This window comes from Amblyraja radiata, chromosome 1, assembly GCF_010909765.2.
Source record: "Amblyraja radiata isolate CabotCenter1 chromosome 1, sAmbRad1.1.pri, whole genome shotgun sequence".
Lineage (NCBI taxonomy): Eukaryota > Metazoa > Chordata > Chondrichthyes > Rajiformes > Rajidae > Amblyraja > Amblyraja radiata.
This window is the reverse complement of record NC_045956.1, coordinates 9,670,019-9,682,835: the sequence shown is the minus strand read 5'-3', so window position 1 is coordinate 9,682,835 and position 12,817 is coordinate 9,670,019. Positions and strand designations below refer to the sequence as shown.

The window sequence follows — 12,817 nt, the reverse complement described above, 5'->3', positions numbered from 1 at the left end:
AATAATTCAGGATGTTTTTGAAATTTTTTTGAAAACCCATATCCTTAAAGCAATTAAATGCGAGCTTTTTATTATAACATATAACACATAACAATTACAGCACGGAAACAGGCCATCTCGGCCCATCAAGTCCATGCCGATCACTTTTTTTTTCTTCTTCCCCCTAGTCCCATCTACCTGCACTCAGACCCTCCATTCCTTTCCCGTCCATATACCTATCCAATTTATTTTCAAATTATAAAATCGAACCTGCCTCCACCACTTCCACTGGAAGCTCATTCCACACAGCTACCACTCTCTGAGTAAAGAAGTTCCCCCTAATGTTACCACTAAACTTCTGTCCCTTAATTCTCAAGTCATACTCTATTTATTTTACTTGTTTCCTAAAATTCCTCTCATGAGTGTATGGGTGGAAAATTCTTACTGGTTTCCCCATAAAGATGGTTTGATTGGGAAATCTGTGGAACGTAACAGATTTCCCTTTGCCAGACTCCTCTTGATACATTGAAAAAAATTACATTTGCACCATATCTTACTTTGGTTGCCCTATATTTGCACTCAAAGAATAAACTGAATTATTACGATAATATGAGAAATTAAAAAATGAAAGTAAGCTATTTTAAACGGGTGATACTCTTTGTAGCACTCTGTATTAATTAACTATTATATTACTTGATTCTTATTTTGGAATTGAGTTTGGCTGTTTTGCTGACGCTGTGTTTTTAAACTGCGATCATTTCTCATTCTGTCAACAAATATGAACAAACTAATTTTGCCATGGTAAATATTGTGCATGCTATCCTAGCAACAACTGTAGTGAAAGATCAAAAAGTAATCTAGCATATTGTGGCTAAATGGAGATTAAACTGGACAAATAGAAAAGCTAAGATGTTCCTTTTTGCATGAGATCCATAGTATGCAATATTGAACAGTCATTGTGTTTTTCTTCGGCTCCCTCATTGAAGAAGCAAAAGCTTTCAAGTCACTGAGACTGAAAAATTTAAATTTGAAAAGCATGAATTTTTATAATTAGCAGTCATGGAACCTTTTTATTTCCTACTCTTTCATAAGCAGCTGCGCGCTGAAGGATGGGTTCACTAAACAAGCTTGAATACCTTTTATAGCACAATGAAGATTTTCAACTGGTTACCATTTTGTCTGAGTTTGTAGTTTTTGCATTAATATTTATATTATAACCATTATTCCAATAGCATTAAAAAGACTCTGCATGCTACATTCAACCCAAATTAACAGACCAATCAAGGTTACTGACCATAATGTTGGCCAGCACATCTTATGTCAAATTCACATTTTACACCATTTGTAATCAAATGAAGTATTACGTTAAACATTCTTAGCAGAAATTGACTGGATGTATAACAATATATTTTCTTTAACATTAACAGTGACTTTGTTACCTCTCTCCATCAATACAATAATATGATCATTTTGATTTGGCTATATATCCAGGAAGTAGACTGTTGGTCTAGACATGAGTTTAGATCCCATCATGGCATTTGAGGAATTTTAATGCAATGTATTAAATAAACTGGAATAAAATACTAATATCACATAATGTACAATATCACACATTGAAGATTATGGGTTTAGGGGAGGAATTGATGAGATGTGTCTGGAAAAATAGGATTATTGCAGGTTTGGTGTAGGTGTGTGCTTAATGGTCAGTGTGGATACGGAGGGTCGTAGATCTCACTTCCACACTGTATCACTCTTGACACAAATCGGGGACGCATGTGCAACATTTGTCGAATATCAGGATGGGTTAAGAAAGTGGTTGAAAAAGCATATGGAACCCCAAGTTTAAAAATTAAGGCCTACAGTACAACAGCAAGGAAATAATGTTTTTTTAAATAATGGCCAACCATGTTTTTTTTAATGTTCTTCCTTAATTGAAGTGGTGTTCTTTTCTGGGCACCACACTTTACAAAAGGTTATTTAGAGAGGGAACAGAAGAGGTTAATTAAAATAATCACTAGGCAACACAAACAGGAGAATTGGCTGCTGGACCCTCATTGCCTTTTAATAAGATCATGGCTGATCTGATTGTGACCTCAACTCTGCATTGTTTTTTAACCATGGTTATCATTCAATCTCATCCTTATCAAGCATCTATGGAATATCTGTGGCATTCTCTGCCAGAAGGCAGTGGAGGCCAATTCTCTGGATGCTTTCAAGAGAGTTAGATAGAGCTGTTAAAGATAGCAGAGTCAAGGGATATGGTGAGAAGGCAGGAACGGGGTACCGATTGTGGATAATCAGCCCTAATCACATTGAATGGCGGTCGGTGCTGGCTCGAAGTGCCGAGTGGTCTACTCCTGCACCTATTGTCTATTGTCTACTTCTGCCTCAAAGATTCCACTTCCACTGCCCTTTAAAGTAGATGAGATAATCCCAAAACTTGAGGAACAAAATAGCCTAAAAACAGGTGACCTATTTTTAATCGGTGGGAACTCGTTCTAGGTTCTCCCACAGGAAGAAATATCTTCCACCATGTCAAGACACTTGAAATCTTCCATGTTTCAATCTATTCCCCCTTGCTGTGCTAAACTTCAGCATTTACAAACCTATCTGGACGAACATTTCTGCGTGGGACAACTTGTCCTTTCTTGGCATGTGTCAGTAAACATTCTCTGAACTAACAGATATCCTTAAGTAAGGAGACCAATATTTAAGAAATTGTTTCATCACTGTTCTTTGTGATTGGGGAAAAAAATGAAAAACAATCTTTCTACTTTTGTCTTTAATCCTTCCAGCAATAAGGGATAATATCCTGTTCATTTTCCTATATACCTGCTGCACCTGCATTCCATCGATAAGGAATTTTAGTTATGTGGATACATTTGAGAGTCTGCGAACATTGACGAGATCTGATAGGGGTATTTAAAACTAAGTAAGGCCTAGACAAAATAGATGTGGTAACTAATCCTATTGGCAGTAGAGTTGAAAAGGAATGGATATAGAATGAAGATAATTACCAGAAACATCACAGGTGAAATTAAGATTTATTTTCCCGCACAGAAAGCTGCAAAGATTCCCATAATGCCTCTTGAAATGCAGGGGTTGGCCTATGAGGAAAGATTGAGCAGAATGGCCAGTACTTTGGAGATCAGAAGAGGTTAACTCATTGCAATAAGAGTAATTAGAGATGGATTAATGCTGACCTTACTAGCAAGGCAGAGATGCTGAAAGTTAAATAAGTACGATTTTCAGGGGTTTTCTAAGATGGATATTGTTTTCTTTGCTCAGAGCATCTCGTATTAGGTACGTCATCCTAAGGTAAGGTTGGCCATCTAAAATTGAGAAAAGAGGTTTTTTTCAGTCTGAAGGGTCCCCACTCAAAATGCCGCCCACGAATGCAGCCTGACCCGCAGAGTTACTCCAACACTGCCTTCTACACAAGTTCTTTGTGCCTCTAGATTTTATATGGTTGTGAATGTTTATAATTCTCTGCCCCAGACAGATGAAGCGTTGAGTTTATTTAAGATTGTGATAGATCTTTTATTCACAGAGTATAAACATAGAAAAATAGGTGCAGGAGTAGGCCATTTGGCCCTTCGAGCCAGCACTGCCATTCAATATGATCCTGGCTGATCATCTAAAATTAGTACCCCCGTTCCTGCTTTTTCCCCATATCCCTTGATTCCTTCAGCACGAAGAGCTAAATCTAACTGACTTGAAAACATCCAGTGAATTAGCCTCCACTGCCTTCTGTGGCAGAGAATTCCACAGATTCACAACTCTCTGGGTGAAAAAGCTTTTCTTCATCTCAGTCCTAAATGGCCTACCCCTTATTCTTAAACTGTGACCCCTGATTCTGGACTTCCCCAACATCGGGAACATTTTTCCTGTATCTACCCTGTACAATACTTTAAGAATGTTATATGTTTCTATAAGATCCCCTCTCATTCAGTATTCAGTATTTATTTAATATCATTTTAACTGAGTACTCGCATACACAGATGAAACGAAAAAAACGTTTCTCGATCAGTTTCCATTCAGTGTAGTTAATAAAAACAGGATAAATACATAGAGCTTTAAAAAAATTAAAGTTGCCATATCTAAAAACAGGCCTAAAATTTACAATAAAATAAAAACAGACATTCCGACCGACAGTGGCATTGCTTTGACAAGTGCCTAGCTGTCAAAGTATGGGCGAGGTTGAATGTGTTGGTGAACGATATATGGGGAGGGGACACAGTCCGTTAACCAGTCTTATTGCCTGTGGGATGAAGCTGTGTAGCATCCTGCTGGTTTTGCAGCTGATGCTCCTGTACCTCTTCCCAGATGGCAGAATGGAGAAGATGTGGTGTGATGGATGATAGGGGTCCTTGATAATGGAGATGGCTCTGCTGATGCTACGCTTCTTATAGATCTCCAACAGGAAAGGGAGTGGGGCACCAATAATCCTGCTGGCTGTCTTCACTATCCTGTTGAGTTGATTTTGTTCATAAGCCTTGCAGCTCCCAAACCAGGAAGTGATGCCGTAGGTCAGTATACTCTCGATGGTGCCCCTGTAGAAAGTCCTTAGATGAACAGTAGGGATCCTTCTAAATTCCAATGAATGCAAGCCCAGTCGACCTATTCTTTCATCATATGTCAGTCCTGCCATCCCGGGAGTAGAGAGATATAGGACTTAAGCAGGGGATGAAGCCAGAAATATAATTACGATTATCTTATTGAACATCAGGACAGGCTTGAGGGGACATCTAACCAACTTCACTTTATATTCTGAAGTGAAAATACCAAGCCGAATAATTCAGGGGAACTAGTCCTGCCAATGCTGGTTACATCCTATAATTGATGAAATAAAAGATAACACACTGTGCTGTTATGTGTTGCAGTCAGTAACTAATTTAAACAAATGGACTCGGCCTTTTGGATAGACTCTGTCTTTCAGCTCCATGGATGCATCCAAGTTGAATTTTGCAAAATTCATGGATTTTTTTTTCCATAACTTTCTATCAGATCAAATTTCTTACTAAATTTCATTGAATTCTTTGTGCAAGTTGATGATCTAAATTGAAATTAGGCTTTTGAGTTTCCTTAAGCTGCTGGGTTGTTGGAGTTGGATGTGAATTTACATGAAGATGCAGCTCTTTTTAATCCACAGAGTTTATAATTAAGGAACTTAAGGAACATTGCAGTACAAGTGGGCTCAGAGTTTCAAGGAGTCAAATGTGCTGCTCAGATTAAGGAATTGGCTGTGTGGAAAAAGGTTAGGAATTGCTCAGACAATGCTGAGAGTCAGTGTAGGAAGTTTGGGGTCATGTTGCTCCTGTTCTATTGTAATAATTGTAGTGCCTTTTGCATGTGATCAAAGCTGTTGAATGTGGGCTGGGTGCCTGTGCAAATGTTTATTGGGGACAGTAAGACTATACAAAGTGAACATGCCAGCAGGAGGTATCTCAGGCCTGTATCTCTCTGGTTCAGTGACGCTGAGCTGCAGTACAGGTTGGAGATTTAAGTCAAGTGGTAGATGGTTTAGTTTGAAACTGTACTTTTGTATCAGATAGTCTCATTTAGGTGCTAAGATTTTGTTAAAGGAATCGTGCAGAGTGATGTTATGCAAGCTGAATTATCTTGTGCTATTAAATGTGATGCTGATGAATTTTCACCTAATGTTTTGAAATCTGTATAACCAGCTAGAATATGATTAGTGTGAAGTTCACCTTTGAATTTATTTTCATTAAATTGTATAAAGGCACAAAGAGTCTAGACTATGCAAGCTGATCCTAAAAATGGAAAGATGTTGAAAGATTCACATAGTGACTCTGGGATTCATCGTTGAAAACTCTAGTTTGAGTGAATTGACGGCAAACTCACTGCCAGGTTCATTCACGTTGTTTTGCTCGGGCATTCCTGATTTTTGATAAACATCCGGACTCTCATGGGTGAATTCCATGGCTGCTTGATTGATTTACCTGACCTTTGGCTGTGTTACAAATATGTCCATATGTTTGGTGTAAATGTATCTGTTTTTCATTGTGTGTGTGTGTGTGTGTGAGTGCGAGTGTTTGCATGCGTTTTGACATTTAAAAAAAAAAACTATATATTCATGCACAAGTTTGAAACGTATAAAGAAACATTCAAATAATTTGAGGTGAGTTTTGCAGTGCATGGTTTATTCAGCTTTTCAGATCAGAATCTTTGTGCCGAGTGCTATTTATATGTTAAGGCAAGGCCAGCACCATCCAAAAGCAGCTTAGACACTTATTAATGATGGGTAAGACTACAAATAAATGTTCCTTCTATTCTTCACTTTGTTTAGTTTTTTTAGTTTAGAGATACAGTGCAGAAACAGGCCATCAGCCCACCGCGTCCGCGCCGACCAGCGACCCCCGCACGCTAACACAATCCTACACACAAGGGACAATTTGCAATTATACCAAACAGTTACAAGGGAACAGGTTCAAGGATCTGACTAGTAGAAGAGAAAAAAGGCACACTCGTCTGTTAATTTGCAAATCAGTTTTATTGGCACGAGAGAGAGAACAAAAACAATACTTGATATGCGCAGGGGCCCGTTTTAAACATAGTGCTATGGGTTTTAAACATAGTGCTATTGATCACAGTCAAGCTAGACAATAAGAGCATCTATAACCCTGAAATTTTGAACTTGCAGGATACAAGTTCAGTCCTGTGAATCTATTGTTCATTTCGATGGTGATAACAATTTGGATCATTATATCAATTTAGATATTATCCCTATCCTGACATACCATTAGTCATTAATCAGAACAATTATATTTGCCTGTCAGAATTTGCAGTCTTATCCAAATTTTTATTTTTTTAATTTAATTTTTATTAGAAGTACGGTAAGTTACAATAATACACAACACATATGTCTTAATACATTTTTTGTACCGCTTCATTTTTTGAGCTTATAAAAAAAAGATAGAAGTAAAGGAAGTAAGGAAAGTGCGCAAGAGTCGTGAAGGTGCAGGAGAGTGTTGAGAAAAGAAAGCCCCTTAGAAAAGAAGTTAGAGAAGGAAGTAAAGAAAGAAAGTAGACCCTAGAAAAGAAGGAAAAAGAAAGGAGAAACAATCGCTCTATTATAACATTAAACTCCGCAGAAAGGGGACTACCAACCAAGTCTGTTTTTGTTGTTTTTTTACCCCCCGTTGCCAGATCCTGGCACCTTTTATTTATTTATTTATTTATTTATTTTTTAAGTTACTATTGCACCTTATGCTTGTAATAGTTCCAAAAACGTAGACCACGTCTTTTGGAAGTGGTCTGCTTTGCCTGCTAAGAGGAATCTCATCTCTTCCAGATGTAGTGTTTCAAACATATTTGATATCCACATTTTTATTGTTGGTGTGGGCGCATTTTTCCAGAATTTAAGTATGAGCTTTTTTCCCATTATTAGCCCGTAATTGAGTAAATTCTTCTGAAACACGTTTAGTTCAGGGTTACCTTCCGATATTCCAAAAATGATCCATTCTGGTTTTGGTACCAGTTTTATTTTAATTAATTTTGTAAAGATGTCAAATATTTCATTCCAGAATTTTTGGATTTTTGTACAAAAAACAAAAGAATGCGCTATGGTAGCTTCTTGACACAGACTTTTATCACAGATGGGTGAGACATTAGGGAAGAGTTTATTTATTTTAGTTTTTGAATAATATAGTCTATGTAATGTTTTGAATTGGATGAGAGTATGTCGTACGTTGATCGAACATTTATGCACCTGTCAGAATTTGCAGTCTTATCCAAATTAACAAAAGTAGGCAAGCATTCTGTGACAACCTGCCAAGTCCAACATAAATCTCTACAAAGAAAAGATTTACTAAATTTGATTTAGTAATGTTTTTTCCAAATCACCTTTAGAACCTCTTCAACTAAAGAAGTAGGTGAAACCTCAGATTCACCTCTAATTCATAGTATGTGTTCTCATCAATACCATGCTGGTTATTTTCTGCACAACGTAACGTCAATGTTTTCTGAAATAAGTTGAACCTGAAATCTCCTAATTCCCAATCATGAATGCTTGATACACACTACAAGATGATACTTGAAATAGGTTCTGTGATATACGTGAGTAGTTTCCTCACAAACTCACCTGCTCATTCTCTTTATTTAATGTGTCCAGTTTGGTAATGTTAGAGCAGATTTCCCTTCCTTGTTTCCTCAGATGGGGGGGGGGGGGGGGGTATAATTCCAATAGCCCTGGCAGAAGATGTTTTCCAATCAGAATACAAAATATGGAAATAGCTGAAAATCTGGGGGGGGGAAAAAGCAAAATCTGTAAACTTTCAGCAGATCAAAGGCATTTGTGGAGTGAGAACAGAGTTAACATTTTGGGCCAAGGACCTGTTTAATGTTTGGAATTCCTGGTTACTCACATCTCAATGCAACACTCCTATGTTTGTGTGAACATATTTTTGCAGCAGCAGCTTCTCAGAAAACACCGCGGCAATATTAGACATCCAGCAGATCATTTCCCTACTTGATTTAATTTTTGTCTTTCCCCTATCCCCATCTCCACTACAACTGCTGCAGAACTAAAAGTGATTTAATCTGAGAAAATATGCTTCTGTTTTTAAATTGTTTTTGCACAAAAACACCTAACGTGATCTAATACGAGTCAGATGAGAGAAGCAATGTAATTCTAGAAGAAAATCTGCTCCTGCACTTTTAATAGCACTATCCTGTAAAAGCAGTCCAGAATCAAATAAACACACAGTTCCTTTCTCTTCACAATAGTCATTAGACTCATCCATTATCGCCCCCAGCCTCTTCCAAAAAGAAAAAAAAGTAATTCAATACCCAGAGAAACAAGAACAGGAAATGCAGGGAAACAAGGTGTGATGTGCCTAAAGAATGCCCCCCCCCCCCCCCCCCCCCCCCACCCCTTGTTGATGTTTGTGGACCCAATCAAATTAAAACTAAAAGCTCAAAATAAAGGTAAGGTATACAAGTTTGGCACAGTAACCTGAGATGAGAAATCCATCATTCTATGTTGAAAAGAAATGCTGATTTGAAAGAAAAAGTCCTGGTGTGGCATAACTTTCCTCTTCTCCATTAGCTGAGAGAGATTGACACAGTGCAGATTATGGAGATGTCAGAAGCATTGTCTTTGCTTAGCTAAAGGAAACTTTAACAGACACTGATACTTGCTCAGTCAGAGCTGAGGTCAATCTAATGACTGAAAAATGGGAGTTCGGTTTCAGCCATTGAAGATCTGTTGAGGATGGCAAAAGTAAGGTTGCAAGTCTAAAAATGAGAGCAAGGAACTGATATCATTTATTGCCTAAGAATTCTTATTTACCTCCAGAAAATAATAGTAAACACAAAATAACGCATATGTACAGGTGAAAAATAATTGCTAACAACATTTACTCTTTGGCAGCGGATCAGACTCCAATTCATTAGGGCTGCTTTGAAACAATTTCTAAGACTTTAATTTAGGATACTGCACAAACAGGAAATCTTTCTTCCTACATCAATTCAATTTCATCTAATCTACCATATTCTTTCCCCATACACTCTGCCAAGTACTTAACTATTTAGTACTTTCAATCCAAATGATATGAATACCAGATAGAGCCAGGGGTAATAAACATGTTGATAATGCATCCTCCCATCATATTAATTTCCTGCAAAAATGTATTGTTAAGAACCATAATAAATCCTGCAATTAACAAGAACCCGAGAGATAACAGCATTAATGAAAAATTCTATACTAGTCAAAGGGAATTAATATTATATTCCTACACTGGGCCGTGTGATAACTCATTAATCTATGACTTATCAGTGCTTTATCACTAGTGGAATTCATTTTAATTTTTACTCCCCCTCAATTTTCCCGACGTCACACCTTAACATGCACGTTTACTGGTGATCATTTTATGAATAAAGCAAATTTTAAAACTCACATCTACTGTCATCGAAAAGTTGAGATTTGATTCATCTCTCAAGTTCTCGCCTCTGTTCATTTTCATTGTTTGCTTTTCATTAGTATTGATACTTAAGTATTTCTTCATGCTGTGATTAAACTGTTGACGATGTTGACAGTGATGGTTCTACATATTCAAGGTTTTATTTCTTCTTCTGGTGGGAAATGTGATACGTTTGGCTCAAATTTCAACTTTTCCACGAAAATAGTAACTTGGCACCAAGATTGTGACTATCATATTTCTCAGAGACACTCTTTTAGGTGTAGTCACTAATTACATATTAGAAAATTACTGAAGGTACATTGTATAGAATCTTGTGGTTTCTGGCTCACCCATTTATCATTCTTATGGAAACACCTAAACTAAAATTGAGTATTATTACGTGTCATATAGAAGGATACGGTGGATTGAAGGCATTTCTTAAATCTTTTTTTTTGTAAATTCCATTTTCCCAAACACGTGTCATAATTGTGCTTTGTATGCACAGAAATACCTTCTTACCAATCTTAGAAACACTTTGTGACATCATGAAATGGCATTGATGATCAATATACAGTTTGTGCATTTAGATTCCTAAAGAATGTTTGCAGATACAGTATTGTGATGTGCTCATTTACTGTAAGTTTTTACCTGGCACCAATGTGGATCTCTCTTTATTATTCACATATTAGTTTAATTTTACCTTTCAGATTATTAACATTTTAACATATATTTACTGTGTCTGTTTGTGTGTGTGTGTGTATGTATTTCTTTCTTCATCCCTACCACATGTTCCTTTAACCAAGACGACAATTGTGAGATCTGTTAGACATTGAAGCCCTTTGAGCAAAATGTTGCCGTTGGTGTTTATAACTTTAATTTTATTCAGCTCTCGTGGAAAAGGTCACCTTTTCTCAGTTTGAGAATGCTCCATTCTTTGGGTGTCCTTTTGATGTTTCTTACTGTAAATCTTTACTGTTTTCAGGGTCCTCTTTCTTTCCAAAGAGTCCAGTACTGTTTCCCAGCAATGCAGCTGCTAGCAGATTGGCTGAACATGCACAGGATGTTTCTGGTCCCGCAGGTATTCACACCTCTCCCTGGGAAACTTATTCCTTTTCTCAGCTGGCAATGCACTAACTTATTCTAATATCTTTGCAAATAATTAACAATTCTCTTAATAATGCTTGCATATTTCTCTTTTGCCACTGAAGGTCGAATGATGCAATGTTTCAGTGGCTGTTCCTCATTCTATTCTTCGTTCTGGCTTCAATCTTGCCCAGCAGAATTCTTAGCATAATCAACAGTTGATCTTTGAATTGCTTTTGCTTAAATTAACGCTAATTGCTTTCTTTTTCCTTTGGGGAGCATTTAATTTCTCGTGTCACATAGGCTGAAAGCATAAGTTGATTGTGAAGATAGTGCCTCAGCCGCAACAATGGTGCAGTCCAGTTTGACCATAATGACACATTGTTAATGCACAGAAATTTGATCAAATGCTATTTGAATCCAACTGCTAAATATTTCAATATAAGTCTAAACGAGCTGTAATAGTAATTTTTCAACAATTGACCTGCTAATTTAACAATTTTCAGATTCAGTCCCCAAACTGAGACTATTTGGAATAAGGGATATGGATGGAAAAAAATGTCAGTCATACAATTTCGTAGTCACTAGTCAGTTCGTCCTGTTTCTTAATTGCCCTCGTAGTAATTAAACAGGCTGCATCCAATTGCTGTTTTGAATTATGGACAACATATTAAAGGGCATCTTAACAAATGACATTTGCATTATGCTTTTAGCCTATGTGACATATAATTTAAATGCTTCTTTGGAGCAGTACGCGAGCAATAGATAGTTGTTTTCACAAGGTGCATATTTTGGATGATCACATTTGGAGTTTTTTAAAGAATCATTTATTTTAGGCTCAAAGTGCAAAATATATTTTTGGAACGAAAATTGAAACCTCCCGTTTGGGGTTATTTTGAATGGGACTTTGAACCTAATTAACTCTGACTGGATTCAACAGTTTTGCTCTACTCTGAGATTTATTCTTGATGTCTTAAATTCCCTTCCTATCAAAAATTGTTTTCCCTTTTGATTTTTCTTCTTGTGTTTTTTTTAAACTAACTTGCAGTAATCACTTTTGATCACTATTTGCTTTTAATCTGCATTGTATTTTCCTTGAATTGTCCTGATTATTTTTTGTATTTATGATGTTACAGAACTGCAGTTGGAATGCTGTCGGGCAGTTAATGTATTTTAAATATCTGCTGATATACAAAACTTTTATCTTACATTTTTTATTTCCCTTTCCTCTTTGTTTTGGATTGACTTCACCTTGAATCTATGTATATGTTTTACATTCAGGTTTGTATCATACCTGTTGCAAAGGTTTTCCATCTGTGCCTACAAACTGTTGTATGGTCAGGAAAGTATCATAGTATTGTATGGCCAAAGCATTCTACCTAGTAGTTAATGCAATTCCCAATTTAGCAAACTCTTCTTCCCTCTTGCCTCCATCTCGCAAAGTATAAACTGTGTTTCAGTGTAATATTCCACCTGCCTGTGTGTGTGTGTGTGTGTGTCTCTCTCTCTCTCTCTCTCTCTCTCTCTCTCTCTCTCTCTCTCTCTCTCTCTCTCTCTCTCTCTCTCTCCCCCTCTCTTTTCTTTTCGGGCCCTCAACTCTCTCAAGCACTCCCTTTCTCAGATTCTCTCCTCCTGATCAACCAATAATTAAACCTTGAACTGACATGCACCAAGACTTCACAGAGTGGCAAGCCAGACGTAGCCTATGGGCATATCCTGCGCACCACTGCTTTAAAAGTATTTAAACCAACTACCAATAGCTGTGCTAACAAGTTTCACTTTTAACTGCCCTGTGTGGTACGTATGACCCAAATTTGGACTCTCACACAAGT

General features: G+C 37.1%; 1 protein-coding gene across 4 annotated transcripts in view; it reads left to right on the top strand.

Moving 5' to 3' along the window:
* arfip1 (ADP ribosylation factor interacting protein 1) overlaps window positions 1–12,817 on the top strand; it is a 110,064-nt gene that overhangs the window by 61,411 nt on the left and 35,836 nt on the right. For 3 of the 4 annotated variants that reach the window (XM_033017450.1, XM_033017442.1, XM_033017464.1), the window contains one exon: window positions 10,885–10,980. The exons of the other annotated variant lie outside the window; for it this stretch is intronic. In XM_033017450.1, the coding sequence (XP_032873341.1) occupies window positions 10,885–10,980 (96 nt within the window). The remainder of the gene's footprint in view (window positions 1–10,884; window positions 10,981–12,817) is intronic. 4 annotated transcript variants of the gene reach the window in all.